The 21,224-nt window shown below is 47.7% G+C and overlaps 1 protein-coding gene across 13 annotated transcripts in view; it reads left to right on the top strand.

Moving 5' to 3' along the window:
• CSAD (cysteine sulfinic acid decarboxylase) overlaps positions 1-20,632 on the top strand; it is a 32,826-nt gene extending 12,194 nt beyond the window's left edge. For 5 of the 13 annotated variants that reach the window (XM_008003377.3, XM_008003384.3, XM_008003380.3 and 2 more), the window contains exons 2-15: positions 4,809-4,940; positions 5,636-5,762; positions 5,848-5,938; positions 6,296-6,402; positions 6,842-6,957; positions 7,764-7,843; positions 8,141-8,195; positions 16,901-17,017; positions 17,099-17,163; positions 17,444-17,525; positions 17,968-18,167; positions 18,357-18,408; positions 18,564-18,653; positions 19,594-20,632. In XM_008003377.3, coding sequence (XP_008001568.2) covers positions 4,815-4,940; positions 5,636-5,762; positions 5,848-5,938; positions 6,296-6,402; positions 6,842-6,957; positions 7,764-7,843; positions 8,141-8,195; positions 16,901-17,017; positions 17,099-17,163; positions 17,444-17,525; positions 17,968-18,167; positions 18,357-18,408; positions 18,564-18,653; positions 19,594-19,767 — 1,482 coding nt within the window. In that variant the 5' untranslated portion in view covers positions 4,809-4,814 and the 3' untranslated portion in view covers positions 19,768-20,632. Of the gene's footprint in view, positions 1-2,750; positions 4,941-5,635; positions 5,763-5,847; positions 5,939-6,295; positions 6,403-6,841; positions 6,958-7,763; positions 7,844-8,140; positions 8,196-16,900; positions 17,018-17,098; positions 17,164-17,443; positions 17,526-17,967; positions 18,168-18,356; positions 18,409-18,563; positions 18,654-19,593 lie in introns of those variants that run through there. The other 8 variants (XM_073020779.1, XM_073020781.1, XM_073020778.1 and 5 more) reach the window with 5 other exon arrangements.
• The last annotated feature ends 592 nt before the right edge of the window (positions 20,633-21,224 follow it).

The raw sequence follows: 21,224 nt of genomic DNA, 5'->3' as shown, positions 1-21,224 counted from the left end.
AGGAGTAGGTACAGATGCAGAGGAAAGAGGCCCTGGGACAGAACCCTGAGGAACTCCGGCATTTAAAGGAGGGCCAGAGGAAGGTGAAAATTCATGGGAAGCTAGGAATGGCCAGAGAGAGGGGACAAACTAGGGTAGTAATATGGAAGCCAGTTAAAGAATATGTTTCAAGATGTAGTGGCAAACTATGTTGGATGGCTCCAGAGGTGTCAAACAGGATAAAGATGAGATGTGTCCATTGGGTTTGGAGGCAGGGAAATTCTTGGTGACCTTGAAGGTGGAAGCTACTTGGAGATAACCCTTTGAAGAAGATTGGCCGTGAAGAGGTGGCTGGAGGCGGGTATGTTGTGAGGTTTGAACAATGTAAAATGCTGTGAGAAAGAGGTAGGATGCAGATTTGAAAAAATGAGAAGGGATAATCAAGAGGGCATCCGTGAGGGAGAAGGAGAGGAAGCTTTTGTGTCAGTGGTTCATACTCAGAAATCTGTAAATGAGGGAGGAGGGCGGTGCAGGCTGAGGTGAGACAATGCAAAACCCTACTATGGGGCTGGGCACCGTGACTCACACCTGTAATCCCAGCCCTTTGGGAGGCCGAGGTGGGCAGATCGCTTGAGCTCAGGAGTTCAAGACCAGCCTGGCCAACATGGTGAAACCCCATCTCTACTACAACTACAAAAATTAGCTGGGCGTGGTGGCTTGCGCCTGTAATTCCATCTACTCAGGAGGCTGAGGCAGAAGAATTGCTTGAACCCAGGAGTTGGAGATTGCAATGAGCCAAGATCGTGCCATTGCACTCCAGCCTAGGTGACAGAGTGAGACTCTGTCTCAACAACAACGAAAAATCCTACTATGGGCTCGTGCCCAATGATCTTGTAAGAGAAGTTTATATTTTCCCCCATTGCCATGCCCTTTGCAGTGCCCTCTGTGGGAGCAATATACGTCCTCACCCCACTGCCCTAGTACTTGGCTGTGTGGTCTTGGTCAAGTGAGTATGAGCAGATATGCCATATGCCAGGTCTGAGCAGCAGCTTTAAGAGTAAGTGTGTGGTTTTCTCTGCCTTTTGTTCTTTTGCCCTGCCGTTAAAACAATGTGTTCCAAATGAGGGCAGTTACTTCAGACTGGGTCTTGTAATAAAGGCACATGAATCAGAACTGTAGCCAACACCACTACCAATGTAAACCATGAAAGAGAAATAAACCTCTGTGGGATTCTGAAGGCATTTGTTGATATGGCAAAACTGACTAATGCAGGCATTCAACTAAATTAAAACCCTGAGGTACCATTTTTTAGTCTCCATTTTCAAAAGTTTGATAGCATACTCTGCTGCTGAGGCTGAAGATGCAGGGACTTTTTTTTTTTTTTTTTTTTGGAGACGGAGTCTCGCTCTATCACCCAGGCTGGAGTGCAGTGGCCGGATCTCGGCTCACTGCAAGCTCCGCCTCCCGGGTTTACGCCATTCTCCTGCCTCAGCCTCCCGAGTAGCCGGGACTACAGGCGCCCGCCACCTCGCCCGGCTAGTTTTTTGTATTTTTTAGTAGAGACGGGGTTTCACCGTGTTAGCCAGGATGGTCTCAATCTCCTGACCTCGTGATCCGCCCGTCTCGGCCTCCCAAAGTGCTGGGATTACAGGCTTGAGCCACCGCGCCCAGCCTGATGCAGGGACTTTCATACATTGGTACAACCTTTATGGATGTAGGCAATCCCTATAAAAATTAAAAATGCAGATGTCTGTGATAACAAAGACAATAATAAGTGTTGGCAAGGTTGTGGAGAAACTGGAACCCTTATACACTGCTGATGGGAGTGTAAAATGGTCCAGTCACCTTGGAAAACAGTTTGGCAGTTCCTCAAAGGGTTATATATAGAGTTACCCTGTGACACAGCAATTCCAGCACTACTAGGTATACACTCAACAGAATTGAAAACATATGTTCACACAAAAACTTGTACACAGATGTTCACAGCAGCATTATTCATAATAGCCAAAAAGTGGAAACAACTCAAATGTGTATCAACTGATAAATGAATAGATAAAATGTGGTGTATCCATATAATGAGATATTATTTGGCCATACAAAGAAATACTGGTACGTGCTGTAACTTGGATGAACCTTAAAGGCATTATGCTAAGCACAAGAAGCCAGTCACAAAAGACCACATATTATATGACCCCTTTTATATGAAATGGCCAGACTAGACAAATCTATAGAAACAAAGTAGATTAGTAGTTGCCAGGGGTCGGGGAAGGGAAGAATGGGAAATGACTGCTACTGAGGGTTTTTTTTGGGTGATGAAAATGTTCTGGCATTAGACAGTGATGATGGTTGCAACAACTTTGTGAATATATGAAAAACCACGTAATTGTCCACTTTATTTTTTACTATTTATTTATTTTTGAGACAGAGTCTTACTCTGTCACCCAGGCTGGAGTGCAGTGGTGCGATCTCAGCTCACTGCAGCCTCGTTGACTGAAACGTCGTTACGTGATGCATGATGTGTGCACCACACATCATGTGTGAGGTCTAGTGACTGTTGGCAGTGGATTATATTAGACCATCCCATTTTGAGGATGGTTGCTCCCTTTCCAGATTTTCTTGATCTTCTTGCCCTGTCATTTGGAGGGTCCCCCAGGCCTTGGTGTTTGCTCCCTCCTCCCATCCATCTCTCTGAATTCTCTCTCCTTTAGGGAATGGAGCCCATCACAAGGCTTCAGCTATACCCTGACTCTCAAACCTGCTTTCCATTCTAGCATCTCATCAGAGCTGTGGGCCTGACCCCCTCCCATAGGATGTATGGAAAACAGTTTGCCATCTGTAGTCCCAGAAGACCTCCACTCAGATGAGTATTTCCAAGCAATACCACTTTATTTCTATCCAGTTTCCCTTTCTGCATCCCTGTTTCTTTGAGAGGTGCCATTATTTTTCCAGTCTCCCAGGCTTGAAATCCCAGGATCATCTTTGAGTCTTCCTTCTCCTACAACGTAGCTCCCCTAAGTGTTGAATTCAGCACAATCCAGAGAATGAGCACGCCTACAGATTGTTCTCTCTGTCATTTCCTACCATCATCACTCTTATTCAAGTGTGGATCGCCTCTTGCCTTACTTACTGCAAGAGCCTGTTAATTCTTCTGCGTCCTACTGCTATAAATTGGTCTTCTGAGAGCATCCATTGTACTACATTATTCCTTGTCACACAATCTTTAAGTGACTTCCCATTTTCTGTAGGATAAAATGTCGATTCCTTGGCCTGCCTGGCACTCATGACTCCTCATGTGCTCACAAAACTCTCCCCACCCTGCCTTCACTCCCATGCTCCCGCCAGCCCTGTGTTGCCACTGACCTCAGGACAAGTCCTATTCATTTCCGCTGTAAGCTCATGGCTTTCCTCCTCTTACCCCTGAATGCTTCTCTTCCTTCCAGTCACCCACCCCATTTCTCCTGCCCTCTCTTAGGATTCATCTGCAGTCCCACTGCAGGTCTTTCTCAGCCTTCAGCCTCCATCCATCTCCTTCTTTCCTGAATTCCGAGGAGACCTAGGGTCGGCATCCAGCCATGGCCTGGTCTGTAACTGTTGCACATGTGTCTGTGTCCTCCCAGTGGGGTGAGGAGGCGTTCTCAGTCCTCAGCACCATGTGGTGAACACAGTTGGTGCTCACTACAAACAGGATTCCCAGCCCGGAAGGCACAGGATCGCACTTGTTTAGCAAATGCTTCCTCAATATAACCCCTTTCCTTCCTGCTCTAGGAGAGGGCTTTAGAAAGCAGGGCAGTTCTGAAAAGACTCTGGGGGTTGGGATGCAAAAGAGGTTGGCCTCTGAGGCCTGCTTAAAGGATTTTATGTCAGCCTGCATGGTGGCTGATGCCTGTAATCCCAGCACTTTGGGAGGCTGAGGTGGGTGGATCACCTGAGGTCAGGAGTTCGAGACCAGCCTGACCAACATGGCTAAACCCTGTCTCTACTAAAAGTACTAAAATTAGTCGGGTGTGGTAGTGCACGCCTGTAGTCCCAGGTACTTGGGAGGCTGAGGCAGGAGAATCTCTTGAACCTAGGAGGCAGAGGTTGCAGTGAGCCAGGACTGTGCCACTGCACTCCAGCCTGGGTAACAGAGTGACACTCCATCTCAAAAAATAAAAAGGTGGGGGGATTTTACGTCCCTGCCTCTCAGGCGCCCTCCGCCTCAGTCTCCAGGGTCACCTGTGGCAGTTTCTCAGGCCCTTGTCTGCCCTCAAGACACCCCCATGCTGGGCCCTGGGATGCACAGTGCGGGTCCCCTCTTTTGCACTGGCCCTCTGGTTCTCGCCACCGTGGGGTTAATGTGGCATGGGTTTTGCCTTTCATCTGATTTCCCATCTCCTTCTGTCAGCTAATGATTATTCAGGGAGCTTCACCTCACCCTGCTGTCTCTATCCCAAATCTGTCAAAGTTCTCTTTAGGGCAAAGGTCATGAGAATTATGGCCATGTGACTGCTGTTTTCACCCCACTCCCTCTGCTGTCTTGGTCCTACTGTTCTGAGGAGCTACCTTTGCACCCTGCCTCTGGCTCTCCTGAGCAGAGAGGTAAGCTTGTCTCTGCCTTAGGTGGAAATGGCCACTAGAGTCCACCTGCTCAGCACTGTCTGCCTTTTCTTTCCCACCTGTTCCCACTGGCTTTCTCCCTGGGCACTCTCACTTGCCCTTGTCTGTGCACTGGATGCTGAGACTGAGCTGCAGGACTTGGGCCTCAGGCCCGTTTGGAAGATGAGACTCCTGCTGGGTAGGTCCAGGTAGGGTTCACAGGCTGAGTAGGGAATGACTCTGCTCTGCCACAGATCCTAATGGCTGACTCAGAAGCACTCCCCTCCCTTGCTGGGGACCCAGTGGCTGTGGAAGCCTTGCTCCGGGCCGTGTTTGGGGTTGTTGTGGATGAGGCCATTCAGAAAGGAACCAGTGCCTCCCAGAAGGTGAGTCCTTTCCTCCTCCTCCTTCCCATCAAGCCAGCCTCCTTCCTTCCTTCCTTCCTTCCTTCCTTCCTTCCTTCCTTCCTTCCTTCCTTCCTTCCTTCTTTCCTTCGTCTTTTTTTTTTTTTTTTTTTTTTTTTGACAGAGTCTCACTCTGTCGGGCAGGCTGGAGTGCAGTGGCACGATCTCGGGTCACTGCAACCTCCGTCTCCTGGGCTCAAGCAGTTCTCCTGCCTCAGCCTCCCGAGTAGCTGGGATTACAGGCATGTGCCACCACACCCGGCTAATTTTTGTATTTTTAGTAGAGATGGGGTTTCACCATGTTAGCCAGGCTGGTCTTGAACTCCTGACCTCAGGTAATCTGCCTGCCTAGGCCTCCCAAAGTGCTGAGGTTACAGGCATAAGCCACCACGCCCGGCCCAAGCCTTCTCTTTTTCTTTCCAAATCTGGCTCAGAACTTTCCTCTTTTTGATAAGGTTTCTCCCCAGAATTCATCCCTGTCCCTCCGGGTACCTCAGGGATTTACATTCTGAGTCTTACTGTGTTCACTACTCTTGCTCATTTTCAGAGTTTTACTTTGGAAATATCCCAAAGTTGTTTTTAGTGCAGATTGGCCTTGTCTCGTGTCTGTGGAGGTGTGTTTTGACAGTCAGTCCACAGGCATCCCAGGCCCCCAGCGGCCCTGGCTCTCTTCCTAGGTCTGTGAGTGGAAGGAGCCTGAGGAGCTGAAGCAGCTGCTGGATTTGGAGCTGCGGAGCCAGGGCGAGTCGCAGGAGCAGATCCTGGAGCGGTGTCGGGCTGTGATTCGCTACAGTGTCAAGACTGGTGGGCCCTGGCTTCTTTGGGAAGGAGACTTGGGAGTTTGCCCTGAACTCTACTCTGAGCTCCCTGGCATACTCTCCTTCTCCAGGTCACCCTCGGTTCTTCAACCAGCTCTTCTCAGGGTTGGATCCCCATGCTCTGGCCGGGCGCATTATCACTGAGAGCCTCAACACCAGCCAGTGAGCATCCCACGGCCCCTCTACCATCCCACAAAGGATTTAGGTTTGCTGGAGAGGTGCCTGAGGGGTAGGGGAGGAGAATGGTTCTGCCCTCTCTCTACTGCTTCTAGGAATCCCTATCGGCAGAGAGTTTTTCCTTGTATCCTTTGGACCCCCTTTCTCCAAACTTTCTCAGGCCTCCTGACCTCTGTTTTCTCTTTCTTGCTTCCCTGGTTCTGTCACCAACTTGTTCTTCTCCTTGGACTCTTCCTTCGCTCACTGTTCATTGCCTCCTTTTTCTGACTCCTGTGCAGTTTAAGGGCCTGTCTGGGCAGTCCCTCCCCATCTTTCCTTTCTCATCGTTCTCTCTCCTGTCAGGTACACATATGAAATCGCCCCCGTGTTTGTGCTCATGGAAGAGGAGGTGCTGAGGAAACTGCGGGCCCTGGTGGGCTGGAGCTCTGGGGATGGAATCTTCTGCCCTGGTTTGTGAGAATGAGGGGGACCTTTCTTTGCCCTTTTTATGGGTTCCTGCTTCTGCACCGTTCTCTTGCTCTAAGCATCTGGCAGGGAGGGATGATTCCTCTTTGATTCCTCTCCAGCTGGACCCAGGCCAAACCAGGGAGGAGGCTGTCTCGTCCCTTCATGCTCATGTTTGTCACCATTCCCTGGGATCACTGGTCTAGTTCCTGCTGTCTCTGGATGGGTGCTGTCTCTTGGGGGCAGCCCCGGCTATGGAGGGGTGTGGTCAAGAGAATCTGATCCTGGATCCATTCTGAGATGGCATGATCCTGGGAATTGTGGCCTCGGAGCCAGTCATACCTGCTGCTTTGATGAGCTCTTCTGGTGGAAAGGGAAGGGGAGGCAAGCTCCAGTCTTGACCCAGTGCTCCTTCCTCTTGCCACCGCCCCCTCCCTGTGACAGGTGGCTCCATCTCCAACATGTATGCTGTAAATCTGGCCCGCTATCAGCGCTACCCGGATTGCAAGCAGAGGGGCCTCCGCACACTGCCGCCCCTGGCACTATTCACATCGAAGGAGGTGGGGAAGAGGCATAGGCCTAACCCTGGGCTCCTGATTCTAATCTCCAGCCAGCTAAGTAGAGACCTTCCAGGTCTTCTCCCTGCCCTCCCCACATCCTCCAAGGCCAGCCTGCCCCCAGGCGGATGTGCTTCCTTCCAGTCAAGGAGGCCAGTAACTGCTCCTGTTCACATTGCCTTCTGTTTGGGGGCAGAGGAGGGGCCGTGAGTACAGTGGACACAGTCCATACTCTTCCTACTCAAGAGTGTGGTCTGTGGACCAGCAGCATTGGTATGACCTGGGGCTTGTTAGAAATGCAGAATCTGACTGGGCGCGGTGACTCACGCCTATAATCCCAGCACTTGAGAGGCTGAGGTGGGCGGATTGCCTGAGCTCAGGAGTTTGATACCACCCTGGGAAACATGGTGAAACCCCTTCTCTACTAAAATACAAAAAATTAGCTAGGCATAGTGGTGGGCACCTGGATTCCCAGCTGCTTAGGAGGCTGAGGCATGAGAATTTCTTGAGCCTGGGAGGTGGAGGTTGCAGTGAGCTGAGATGGCATGACTGCACTCCAGCCTGGGCAACAGAGGGAAACTGTCTAAAAAAAAAAAAAGAAATGCAGAATCTCGGGCCTCACCCCAGACCTCAGACCTAGTGGACCTGAACTTGCATTTTAACCAGACATCCAGGCGATTCGTATGCACGCTAACATTTGAGAAGCCCTGGTCTACAGGATCCCATCTGTTGGAGCTCACACTTGACTTTTACCTTCTCTCCCCTCCCCCATCAAGTTGTGCTAACCTGCCCTCTGCCTTCCCCTGCAGTGTCACTACTCCATCCAGAAGGGAGCTGCATTTCTGGGACTTGGCACCGACAGTGTCCGAGTAGTCAAGGCTGATGAGAGGTGAAGGTCTTTCTGCCCACATGGCTGTGACCCAGCTTGGCACAGAGTACCTTCCTGCTGCCAGAATGCTCTGGCATCAGGCCCTTTACCGCTGGTGGACCTCTCTCCCCTCGCTGTTCAGTAGAATTGCTGTTCCGGTCTACCAGAGCCTGCCAGCGTCTCCCACCTCTGCCCTGAGCTCTGTTTCAACCCCTGAGGGAAAAACTAGCACTGTCATCTCTGCATTGCTAACCCCATCTTACCCTGCCTTCAACAGAGAACCTGTCCCTGCTGTACCCTCTGCATTTTCTTTTTCAGAGGGAAAATGGTCCCCGAGGATCTGGAGAGGCAGATTGGTATGGCTGAGGCTGAGGTGAGTAAGTGAGGCTCGCTGGGATGATGGAGCCTCCAACCTTCTTGGAGGGTTATTGGGGCTCTCCCCGCTCAAGGCACCCTTCATCCCTCTCATCTCCATGCCCATCTCCCCTGTGGGCTGAAGTGACTGTGGGGAACCTGGGGGTGAGGACACTACATTGCTTTCTGGGGCTCTGCCCAGACACCTATGCCGGGTTGGATTCTGAGAGGCAGGATCCAACCTGCCTTGAGCGAGTCCCAGGCAGCACCACAGGGAGGGTGCTGGGGGCCTGCACTGTAGTGTGGAAGGTTCCTGTGGGCTGCAAGGGTCTGTGCAGGCAGAGGCTGAGGAGGGGAGAGGCACTGGTGAAGGCTGTGAGTAGTGGGGATGAGGGGACATTAGCACACTCCTCCACTTTGAGGGGTATGTAACTGCTACAGCCACCTTGGAGGGCATTTTGGCACCATCTGTACAATTTTTTTTATTTTTATTTTTTAATAGTTTTTGAGACAGAGTCTCACTCAGTCACCCAGGCTGGAGTGCAGTGGTGTGATTTCAAAAATAATTAATAAATAAATGTAAATGTAAATTTTTTTTTTTTTTTGAGATGGAGTTTCACTCCTGTTGCCCAAGCATGAGTGCAATGGTGCGATCTCAGCACACCGCAACCTCCACCTCCCAGGTTCAAGCGATTCTCCTGCCTCAGCCTCCCAAGTAGCTGGGATTACAGGCGTGTGCCACCAGGCCTGGCTAATTTTGTATTTTTAGTAGAGATGGGGTTTCCCCATGTTGGTCAGGCTGGTCTCAAACTCCTGACCTCAGGTGATCCGCCTGCCTCAGCTTCCCAAAGTGTTGGGATTACAGGTGTGAGCCACTGTACCCGGCCATTTTTTTTCTTTTTTTCTTTTTTGAGACAGTCTCACTGTGTCACCCTGGCTGGAGTACAATGTCACAATCTCGGCTCACTGCAACTTTTACCTCCTGGGTTCGAGTGATTCTCATGCCTCAGCCTCCCGAGTAGCTGGGATTATAGGCGTGCATCAATATGTCTGGCTAATTTTTGTATTTTTAGTAGAGATGGGGTTCAATGCCATGCTGGTCTTGAACTCCTGACCTCAAACGATCCACCTGCCTCGGCCTCCCAAAGTGCTGGGATTACAGGCGTGAACCACCATGCCTGGCCACAAATGTTTAAAAAAAACATTTAAATGTCCATTAGTAGACAAAATAAATTATGGTATATCTATGTGTCTTAGTTCCTTCCCCTGTAAAATGGACAGAATATAGAACTTGCCACATAGGGTTATTGTAAGGATTGTATGAATTAGTATATGTAAAACACTTAGAATATTGCCTGGCACATAGATGCACTGTATAAATACAAGCTACTGGTATTGTTGTTGTTATTGTTTATTACTATTATTAGAGTACTGGGTAGCCATTTAAAAGAATAGATGAGACTATATATACTAACATGAAAGTATCTCCACTGTGTATAGTAAATATATATTGCAAATTGCAGTATAGAATGGACATTATGAGCCAGGTGCGGTGGCTCACGTCTATAATCCCAGCACTTTGGGAGGCTGAGGCAGGCGGATCACAAGGTCAGGAGATCGAGACCACCCTGGCTAATGCGGTGAAACCCCGTCTCTACTAAAAATACAAAAAATTAGCCGGGCGTGGTGGCAGGCGCCCGTAGTCCCAGCTACTCGGGAGGCTGAGGCAGGAGAATGGTGTGAACCTGGGAGGTGGATCTTGCAGTGAGCTGAGATCACGCCACTGCACTCCAGCCTGGGTGACAGAGCGAGACTCCGTCTCAAAAAAAAAAAAAAAAAAAAAAAAAGGGTTGGACATTATGAGCCCATTTTTGTTATTTAGAACAGTATATATTTATTGATATGTGGATGTTACCTCTGAGTAGCAGTAAGGGCCACAATTAGAGTAGTGATGTTTCTCTTTTTATTACAGAAACTTTTTTGGTAATAGTTTTATTGATATATAATTCACATAACATATAATTCACCTAACATGTAATTCACCCACTTAAAGGGTACTATTTAGTGGTTTAGCATATTTGCAGAGTTGTGCAAACATCATCACAATCAGTATTAGAACATTTATCTCCCCCAAAAGAAACCTCATACCCTTTAGCCATCGGTCTCTAATTCTCCCAGAGCTCCCGGTTCTAGGCAACCAGTAACCTAGTTAGTGTCTCTATATTTGCCAGTTCTGAATTCTGGAATCATATTATACGTGCCTTTTGTGATGAGCTTTTTTTACATAGCATAATGTCTTCAAGGTTCGTCCAAGCTGTAGCGTGTATCGGCACTTCCCTTCTTTTATGGCCAAATCATATTCCATTAAATGGACACACCACATTTATTTATCCATTCATCAGTTGATGGACATTTGGGTTGTTTCCACTTTGGGACTCTTATGAATAATGCTGTTATGAACATTTGTGTACAGATTTTTGTGTGAAAATATGTTTTCATTTATCTTGGTTATATACCTAGGAGTGAAACTGCTGGGTCATATGGTAACTCTGTATCTAACCTTTTGAGAAACTGCCAGACTGTTTTCCAAAGTGGCTGCACCAGTTTGCAATCCCACCAGCAGTGTATGAGGGTTCCAGTTGCTCTACATACTCACCAGCACTTGTCATATCTTTTTTTATTATACCATTTAGTGGGTGTGAAGTGGGATCTCACTGTGTTTTGATTTGATTTTCCCTGATGACTAATGATATTGAGCATCTTGTCATGTACTTATTGGCCATTTGTATATCTTCTTTGGAAAACTGTCTATTCAGATCCTTCACCCATTTTGTTTTTCATAGAACTTTTATTCCAGTAAGGATGACTGACATTCATAAATATATGTAAAAAAAAAAAAAAATATATATATGTGCTATGAAGGTGAGATACATTGTGCTCTTTGAGCATAGAATACCGGAGAATTGACCTAATCAGGAGGTGAAGGAGTCAGGGAAGGCTTCCCTCAGAAGGGATGGTTGAGCTGAGACTGGAAGGGAGAAAGGAAATAAACTAGGTGGTACCCCTTTGGGTAGACAAGAAGATTCTGTGTGTGTGCAGAGGCCATGGGATATTTCTGGAATTGAAGATATGGGGCTGGAGCAGCTTCCCCCCTTTGCCTGGACTGTTTCCACCCCACCTATAGCCTTCCTCATCCATAGGTACTTGCTTGGGGCTGGTGCTGCCATCCACCCCCACTCTCCTAGTCATCAAGTGGGCATTTGGAAGTGTGTGGAACTGTTTTATTTTGCTTTGTGTTATGACACTAGCCAGTGGGCATTACTGTGTTTATTGAGAGGGAAACAGGGATCCTAAACATTTTTGCAATGTACAGGGATAGCTCTATATGAACAAGAACTGACTCACCCAACATGCCAGAAGGGTCTCTGTTGAGAATCTGCTGCCAGTTCTACTTGTTTTTTTGTGTGTGTAACATAAAATTTACCATCTTAACCATTTTTACATGTACAGTTCAGTAGGTGTTAAATACATTCACATTGTTGTGCAACCAGTCTCCAGAACTCTTTTCATCTTGTTTTTTTGTTTTGTTTTGTTTGAGACAGAGTATCACTGTGTCCCCCAGGCTAGAGGGCAGTGGCACAATCTCAGCTCACTGCAGCCTCTGCCTCCTGGGTTCAAGCGATTCTTGTGCCTCAGCCTCCTGAGTAGCTGGGATTACAGGTCCCCTGCCACCAAACCTGGCTAGTTTTTGTATTTTTAGTAGAGACGGGATTTTGCCATGTTGGCCAGACTGGTCTCGAACTCCTGGCCTCAAGTGATCTGCCCACCTTGGTCTCTCAAAGTGCTGGGATTACAGTCATGAACCACCACACCCAGCAGAACTCTTCATTTTGTAAAACTGAAACTCCATACTCATCAAACAACAACTCATTACCCCCTTTTCCAGCCCCTGGCAGCCACCATTCTGTCTCCATGACTTTGACTACTCTAAGTACTTATGTAAGTGGAATCATACGATATTTGTCTTTTTCTTTTCTTTTCTTTTTTCTTGAGACAGAGTTTTGCTTTTGTAGCTCAGGCTGGAGTGCAATGGCGCCAGCTTGGCTCACTGCAACCTCCGCCTCCTGGGTTCAAGCAATTCTCCTGCCTCAGCGTCCCAAGTAGCTGGGGTTACAGGTGCGCACCACCACATCCAGCTAATTTTTTGTATTTTTAGCAGAGACAAGGTTTCACCATGTTTTGGCCAGGCTGGTCTCAAACTCCCGACCTTGTGATCTGCCTGCCTCGGCCTCCCAAAGTGCTGAGATTACAGGCATGAGCCACCGTGCCTGGTGGTATTTGTCTTTTTCAATTGGCTTATTTCACTTAGCAGAATGTCCTCAAAGTTCATCCACGTTGTAGCATGTGAGAATTTTCTTCCTTTTTAAGGCTGAATAATATTTCATTGTACATATATGCCATATTTTGCTTATCCATTTATCTGTTTGAGTTGTTGTTTGGAATCTTTTCAAGACCCTGCTTTCAATATTTTGGGTGTGTACTCAGAAGTGGAATCGCTGGAGCATATGGTAATTCTATTGAATTGTTTTGAGGAACTGCCATACTGTTTTCTATAGTGGCTGAACCAGTTTACATTCCCGCAGTGCACAAGGGTTCTAATTTCTTCACATCCATGTCAACGCTTGTTATTTTCTTCTTCTTTTTTTTTTTTTGAGATGGAGTTTTGCTCTGTCGCCCAGGCTGGAGTGCAGTGGTGCGATCTCGGCTCACTGCAAGCTCTGCCTCCTGGGTTCACACCATTCTCCTGCCTCAGCCTCCCGAGTAGCTGGGACTACAGGCGCCTGCCACCAGGCCTGGCTAATTTTTTTTTGTATTTTTGGTGGAGACGGGGTGTCACGTCTTTGGTAGAGACGGGGTGTTAGCGAGGATGGTCTTTATCTCCCGACCTTGTGATCCGCCTGCCTTGGCCTCCCAAAGTGCTGGGATTACAGGTGTGAGCCACCGCGCCTGGCCAATGCTTGTTATTTTCTGCTTTGTTTTGTTTTTTTGAGACAGGGTCTTGCTCTGTCACCCAGGCTGGAGTGCAGTGGTGCGATCATGGTTCACTGCAGCCTCAACCTCCTGGGCTCAAGTGATTCTCCCACCTCAGCCTCCCAAGGAGCTGGGACCACAGGTGCACACTGCGACATGTGGCCAATTTTAAAAATTATTTTTGGTAGAGACACATCTCTACCAAAATTCCTTTTCGCTGTGTCACCCAGGCTGGTCTCAAACTCCTAGGCTCAAGCCATCCTCCCACCTCAGCCTCTTACAGTACTGGGATTACAGGCGTGAGCCACTGCATCCCGCCATTTTCTGTTACTTTGATAGTAGTTATCCTAAATGGGTATGAGGTGGTAACTCATTGTAGTTTTGATTTGCATTTCCCTAATGATTAGTGATGTTGAGCATCTTTTCATGTGCTTATTAGCCATTTATATATCTTTATTGAAAAAATGTCTAGTCAGATCCTTTGCCCATTAAAAAAATTATGTTGTCTTTTTGTTACTGAGTTCTTCATATATTCTAGATGTAAGTCCCTTATCAGATATATGATATTCAGATATGTTCTTCCCACTCTCTAGGTTGATTTTTCACTTTTCTGAAACTTTTATTTTAGATTCAGTAAGGACATGTGCAGGTTTGTTCTAAGGGTATATTGTGTGATTCTGAGGTTTGAGGCACGATTGAACCCATCACCCAGGTAGTGAGCATAGTACCCAATAGGTATGTTTTCAACTTTTTCTCCCCTCTCTCCTGCTTCTTATAGTCCCCAGTGTCTTTTATTCCCATCTTTCTGTCCATGTGGACTCAGTATTTAGCTCCCACTTACGAGAACATGTGGTATTTGGTTTTCTGTTTCTGTGTTAACTCACTTAGGATACTGGCCTCCAGCTGCACCCACGTTGCTGCAACAGACATGATTTCATTCTTTTTTTATGGCTGCATAATACTTCATGGTTTGTATATGCCACATTTAAAAAAATCTAATCCACTGTTGGTGGGCACCTAGGTTGATTCCATGTCTTTGCTGTTGGACTTTTCACTTTTTTGATAGTATCCTTTGAAGTACAGAAGTTTTAAATTTTGAAGTCCAATTTATCTACTTTTTCTTTGGTTGCTTCTGCTTTTGGTGTTATATCTAACCTAACCCAAGCCCACAAAGATTTACTCCTATATTTTCTTCTAAGAGTTTTATAGTTTGAGCCCTGAGATTTAGGCCTATGATCCAATATGAGTTAATTTGAGGGTGTGATATGAGAAAGGCATTCAAACTGCATTGTTTGCATGTGGATAGCCAGTTGTTCCAGCACCATTTGTTGAAAAGACAATTCTTTCTTCAATAAATTGTCTTGGCATCCTTGTTGTAAATCAGTTGACTGTAAATGTGAGGATTTATTTCTGGGTTCTCAGTTCTGTTCCACTGATCTACATGTCTATCCTGTAGACTACATTGTCTTGATTCAACTGTAGCTTTGTAGTATGTTTTGAAATCAGGAAGTGTGAGTCCTCCAACTTTGCCTTTTTTTCAAGATTGTTTTTGGCTAGTCTGGGTTTCATGAATTTCCATATGAATTTAAGATCAGCTTGTCCATTTCTGCAAAGAGGGCAACTGGGATTTTGATAGGAGTTGTGTTCATTCATCAACATGAAATATCTTTCCATTTATTTAGGTCTTTAATTTCTTTCCACAGTGTTTCGTAGTTTTCAGAGTATATGCTTTATACTTCTATTGTTAAATCGATTCTTAAGTATTTTATTCTTTTTGGTGTTTTTGTAAATGAAATTGTTTTCTTAATTTCATTTTTAGATTGTTCATTGCTAATGTGTATAGAGATACAATTGATTTTTGTATATTCTGTCTTTTGGAAGAGTGTGTGATCTGTTACCAATTTTTGTTAAATGTTCGATGGAATTTATCAGCAAAGCCATCTGGACCTGGGTGTTTCTTTTCTTTTTAACTTAAAAAAAATTGAGACAGGGTCTTGCTCTGTTGCTGAGACTGGAGTGCAGTGGCACGATCAGGGCTCACTGCAGCCTTGACCACCTGGGCTTAAGTGATCCTCCCACCTCAGCCTCCCAGGTAGCTGGGACTATAGGAGTGCACCACTATACACCTATTTTTTTTCTTTTTCTTTTTGAGATGGAGTTTCACTCTTGTTGCCCAGGCTGGAGTGGCGCAATCTCAGCTCACAACAACCGCCACCTCCTGGGTTCAAGTGATTCTCCTGCCTCAGCCTCCCGAGTAGCTGGGATTACAGGCATGTGCCACTACGCCCAGCTAATTTTGTCTTTTTAGTAGAGACGGGGTTTCTCCCTGTTGGTCAGGCTGGTCTTGAACTCTGGACCTCAGGTGATCCGCCTGCCTTGGCCTCCCAAAGTGCTGGGATTACAGGCGTGAGCCACCACACCCAGACTTTTTTTTTTTTTTTCTTTTGTAGAGGTGAGGTCTCACTAGGTTGCCCAGGCTGGTCTTGAACTCCTGGGCTCAAGCAATTCTCCTGCCTTGGCCTCCCAAAGTGCTGGGATTATAGGCATGAGCTACCACATCAAGCTGTGGTAGTCTTAAAAATTACTAATTCAATTTCTGCATAAACTTTTGTACTATTCAAATTTATTTATTTATTTGTTTGTTTGTTTGTTTGTTTGTTTAGAGACAGAGTCTCACTTTGTTACCCAGGCTGGAGTGCAATGGCACAGTCTCGGCTCACTGCAACCTCTGCTGCCCAGGTTCAAGTGATCCTCCTGCCTCAGCCTCCTGAGTAGCTGGGATTACAGGCACCTGCCACTGCGCCTGGCTAATTTTTGTAGTTTTAGTAGAGATGGGGTTTCACCATTTTGGCCATGCTGGTCTTAAACTCCTGACCTCATGATCCACCCGCCTCAGCCTCCCAAAGTGCTGGGATTACAGGTGTGAACCACCGCGCCCAGCCTATTTATTTATTTTAAGACAGAATCGTGATCTTTTGCCCAAGCTGGAGTACTATGGCGCGATCTTGGCTCAGTGCAACCTCTGCCTCCCGGGTTCAAGCGATTCTCATGCCTCTGCCTCGGCTTCCACCTCCCAAAGTGCTGGGATTACAGGCCTGAGCTACTGTGCCTGGCCTGTTTGTTTATATTTTTTGAGACAGAGTTTCATTCTGTTGCCCAGGCTGGAGTGCAGTGGCACAATCATAGCTCACTGTAACCTCAAACTTCTGGGCTGAAGCAATCCTGCCATCTCAGCCTCTTGAGTAGCTGGGACTACAGGTATGTGCCACTACACTTGACTAATTTAAAAAAAAAATTTTTTTTAGAGGTGGGGTCTTGCTGTGTTGCTCAGGCTGGTCTTGAACTTCTGGCCTCAGGCAATCCTGCCTTGGCCTCCCAAAGTGTCGAGATTATAGGTGTGAGCCACTATGCCTTTTTCAGTAGCACTGGATCTGCCACTAAAACATTCAATTTTTTGAGAGTATGAGCTTTGGAAATAAAAACCTAGGTTCAAAGTCCATCTCTGGAGCTTCTGCTTGGATCTTTGAATCTCAGTGTCCCTGACTGCACATTAAAAAGGACAGTAACACATTGTTGTGAGGTTGAAATGGGCCATTTTAGGCATGCAAAGAGCTTAGAGCTGGGCCCAGCACCAGGCTCTGAGTTGCTTTTGAGATGACTTTATATCTTTCTCCCTCTACATTTTGGCAACAGGGTGCTGTGCCGTTCCTGGTTAGTGCCACCTCTGGCACCACTGTGCTAGGGGCCTTTGACCCCCTGGAGGCAATTGCTGATGTGTGCCAGCGTCATGGGCTCTGGCTGCATGTGGATGTGAGTGGGACTTGGGCTTGGGGGTGCGGTGGGGTGGGCCGAGCTAAGGCCAAGGCCCACGTTGTTCCTCCTGCTCCACAGGCTGCCTGGGGTGGGAGCGTCCTGCTGTCACAGACACACAGGCATCTCCTGGATGGGATCCAGAGGTGCATACAGTCCCCTTCTTCCCAAATCCCACCCTTCAAACCACTGGTCCAGAGAATCATCATGGACTAGGGAGTTTAACATGGCTGGGGAAGGAGGCTGAGGGGAGGGGGACTGGAGAGGATTGATTGGAGCCGGGAGGTCAGACATGGCAATTCTTCCTGATGCCGGGGTGAGGATGAGACCAAAGCACCTTTACTGGGGTCCTGGAAAAGGAGGAGGGGCTCTGGTTGGGCAGCTGGAGGAGGAGCCACTGACCTGCCTTTGCTCCACTCCATCCAGGGCTGACTCTGTGGCCTGGAATCCCCACAAGCTCCTCGCGGCAGGCCTGCAATGCTCTGCACTTCTTCTCCAGGATACCTCGGTGGGTCTGCCCCTGCCCCTGCACCAGCCCCACCTCTCTCTGGAGCTCTGCCTTCTCTATCCTACCTTAGATAAAGTTCAGGCCTTTCTCTGTTCTCCTTACCATCCCTTCTGAAGCTGCATCTCTGCTACCACCCTATTCTGTATTAGGCTCCTTCACTCCCCCAGGGTCCTGTTTTCAAAGGGAAAAGTTTCCAGTTTGAAGTTGGAGTCAGAGGTATCCTGGAGTTTCTAGCTTGAAGTTGCCATCAGAGTTTAGGAAGAACCCTGGGTACTGAGAGGAAACCCAAAGAAGGTTGGAACCAGCAGGCAGCCATCCCAGCAGTGCCGCCTGGTTCCAGGGAAAGAAAAGGGTATCCTGAGCTAAGACCCCCACAGTGTAGCCCTGGAGGAAAGCCTCGGTGGAGAGGGTAGGGTCTGACAATCTCCTCACCCCCACACAGAACCTGCTCAAGCGCTGCCATGGGTCCCAGGCCAGCTACCTTTTCCAGCAGGACAAGTTCTATGATGTGGCTCTGGACACGGGAGACAAGGTAGTGCAGTGTGGCCGCCGTGTGGACTGTCTGAAGCTGTGGCTCATGTGGAAGGCACAGGGCGATCAAGGGCTGGAACGGCGCATCGACCAGGCCTTTGCCCTTGCCCGGTAGGCGGGTAGAGTGGGGGTGTGTGGGGGGTCGTCCCTGTTCCCCTCTCCTGGGTCACTGCCCCTCCCCCTTTCCTGCTCCCCGGGATTATTTTTCTCTGGGTCTCTCTGTGGCTCATTCTAAGTAGGCCTCTTTTGTCTCTGGATCTCTGCCTTTCCTCCCCGCCTATGGTTTCTCACTGTTCACAGGTACCTGGTAGAGGAAATAAAGAAGCGGGAAGGGTTGGAGCTAGTCATGGAGGTAGGACCCCCTTCTCTTTTGTGGCACCTGCCCCCGCCCAGCTCTTTTGCAGCTCCCTAACCCCAACTAAAGCCTTAGTGGAGGGAAAAGGGCAGGGAGAGGGAAAACGGTCCCCCTTCCTCAGCCTGCACCTTCCTCTTTCTCATTCCTCTCAGCCTGAGTTCGTCAATGTGTGTTTCTGGTTCGTACCCCCCAGCCTGCGAGGGAAGCAGGACAGTCCAGATTACCACGAGAGGCTGTCCAAGGTAGGCGTGCTCTGCAGCTCTGCTTTCCCCTTAGGGACCTGATGCGCTTCTGTCCCCTGCTGGCTGGGAGTGGCATGGCAGGTCCCCTTGCTGGTCTCTTGCTCTGAGGCACAGATGCTGTCTTTTGGGTAGGGGTAGGGTTGGGGATGGGGAGGAAGGTATGTTTCTGGTAAGTAAGAAGAAGCGAGGGGTGTTACAGGAGAAGTCAGAGAAGTTACCAGTGTGCAGTACACAGAGCCCTGTGCTGGCAATTGGGCTGGGAACTCAGGCCCAGGACAGATAGGAGGCAGAAAGATCATGGAAGAGCCTTATCACCCGTGCTGGGGACAGAGCAACCCGGGAAGGCCAGTCTAGAAGTGCCACCTGGAGGCAAGGAGCTGTGTTATATCCTGGTCCCTAAAGATAGAGTAGTACTAGGTGCTGCAGATGATCCGAAAGGACAAATGTTCTTGCCCTGATGGAGTTGTTATTATAAAACAGGAGTTACTATTTGGAAGCAATGTGTTCAAGGCAATTTTGTAAATTACTTGCTAGATCACAGGGCACAGATTAATATTATCAAAAATATTACAGGAATTAAGAGAGGGGAGAAGAAGGTGTTGACTAAGCCTTAGATGACCAAGGCTTGAAGTTAGACTAAAGCAGTGTTAGCAATCAAGAGAGAGTCAGGATTTGGCAGAAAATGGCCCACATGACAGATTTCTTGGAGATGGGAGAAATGGGGAGAAAAGCAGAAGATAGAGAAGGCCAAGCAGGTTAGATATGACAGAAAAGGTAAACTGAGGCCAAGGTCAAAGTCTGAGCAATGTATGCTACCTACCCCTAGAAGGTGGCTGGGTGGGAGGGAAAAGCACCTCTGAAAGCCTGGCAGGACAAGAAGCCAGCCTACCTGTCAGCCTACCCCAGGCTGCAACTGGAATCTCTCTCCACCCTCCCACAGGTGGCCCCCGTGCTCAAGGAGCGCATGGTGAAGGAGGGCTCCATGATGATTGGCTACCAGCCCCACGGAACCCGGGGTAACTTCTTCCGTGTGGTTGTGGCCAACCCTGCGCTGACCTGTGCTGATATGGACTTCCTCCTCAACGAGCTGGAGCGACTAGGCCAGGACCTGTGAGCCTTCTCCTTGCTGCCAGCCTTGATACCACCCCTCACCCGCAGAGTCGCTGCATTTCCTCCCTGTGCTCTCAAGAACAGCCTTTGAGGCCGGGCACGGTGGCTCATGCCTGTAATCCCAGCATTTTGGGAGGCCGAGGTGGGTGGATCACTTGAGGTCAGGAGTTCGAGACCAGCCTGGCCAATAAGGTGAAACCCTGTCTCTACTAAATACACAAAAATTAGCTGAGCGTGGTGGCATGCGCCTGTCATCCCAGCTACTCGGGAGGCTGAGGCAGAATTGCTTGAACCCAGGAGGCAGAGGTTGCAGTGGGCCGAGATCGCACCCCTGCACTCCAGGCTGGGCAACAGAACGAGACTCTGTCTCAAAAAAAAAAAAAAAAAAAAAAGAACAGCCTTTCTAGGCCACAGTGATCTGCACAATGTTTATATGCTTTGACCTACTAACTCCTCCTCCTAACTAAATATTTGATTTTAGGAGAGTGTTTAAATAAATTATAGTATGTCTGTATGATGGAATGTCATTTTGCCATTAAAATTATGTTTACAAAGATAATTTTTATTGACATAAAAATAACTTTAACGTAATTTATGTTGAAAAAGCTGAATATAAGACTTCATATACAGTAATATTTGAGCTATGTTCAAAAATACATAGGAAAAGACTGATAAAATGAAATATGGCAAAATGTTAATAGTTTTCCCTGGAATAGGGTAATAGGCAATTTTAAAACAGACTCCTTTAAAAAAACAAAAGAAAAAAGCATAGACTCCTTTATATGTTTTGAGCTCCGTCCCTTTTATTATGTAATCAATATGCATTACTTTTGTAATGGGAAAATAATAAAGTTAAAATTTCAAGTGCATTCTTTTGGTATGTTTTTGAAATTTATGAACATTCAACCAGCCAAGCACGGTGGCTCACGTCTGTAATCCCAGCACTTTGGGAGGCTGAGGCATAAAATCCCGTCTCTACTAAAAATACAGAAATTAGCCAGGCATGATGGCGGGTGCCTGTAATCCCAGCTACTTGGAAGGCTGAGGTGGGAGAATTGCTTGAACCCAGGAAATGGAGGTTACAGTGAGCTGAGATCACGCCATTGCACCGTAGCCTGGGCAACAGAGCAAGACTCAAAAAACGAAGCACAACAAAACATTCAATCAAATAATGGAGAACTTTATTTATTTTTTTTAAACAAGATATGGCCGGGTATGGTGGCTCAGGCCTATAATCCTAGCACTTTGTGAGGCTGAGGTGGGAGAATCGCTTGAGCCCGGGAGTTCAAGACCAGCCTGGGCAACATAGCAAGACCCATCTCTAAAAAAAAATTTTTTTTTTAATTAGCCAGACATGATGGTGTACACCTGTGGTCTCAGCTGTTTCAGAGGAGGTGGTAAAATTGCTTGGGCCCAGGAGGTTGAGGCTGCAGTGAGCTGTGATTGCATCAGTACTCCAGC

The sequence above is a fragment of the Chlorocebus sabaeus genome, chromosome 11 (assembly GCF_047675955.1).
Source record: "Chlorocebus sabaeus isolate Y175 chromosome 11, mChlSab1.0.hap1, whole genome shotgun sequence".
NCBI lineage: Eukaryota > Metazoa > Chordata > Mammalia > Primates > Cercopithecidae > Chlorocebus > Chlorocebus sabaeus.
The sequence above is the reverse complement of the archived record's forward strand: the minus strand, read 5'-3'. Positions and strand labels throughout refer to the sequence as shown.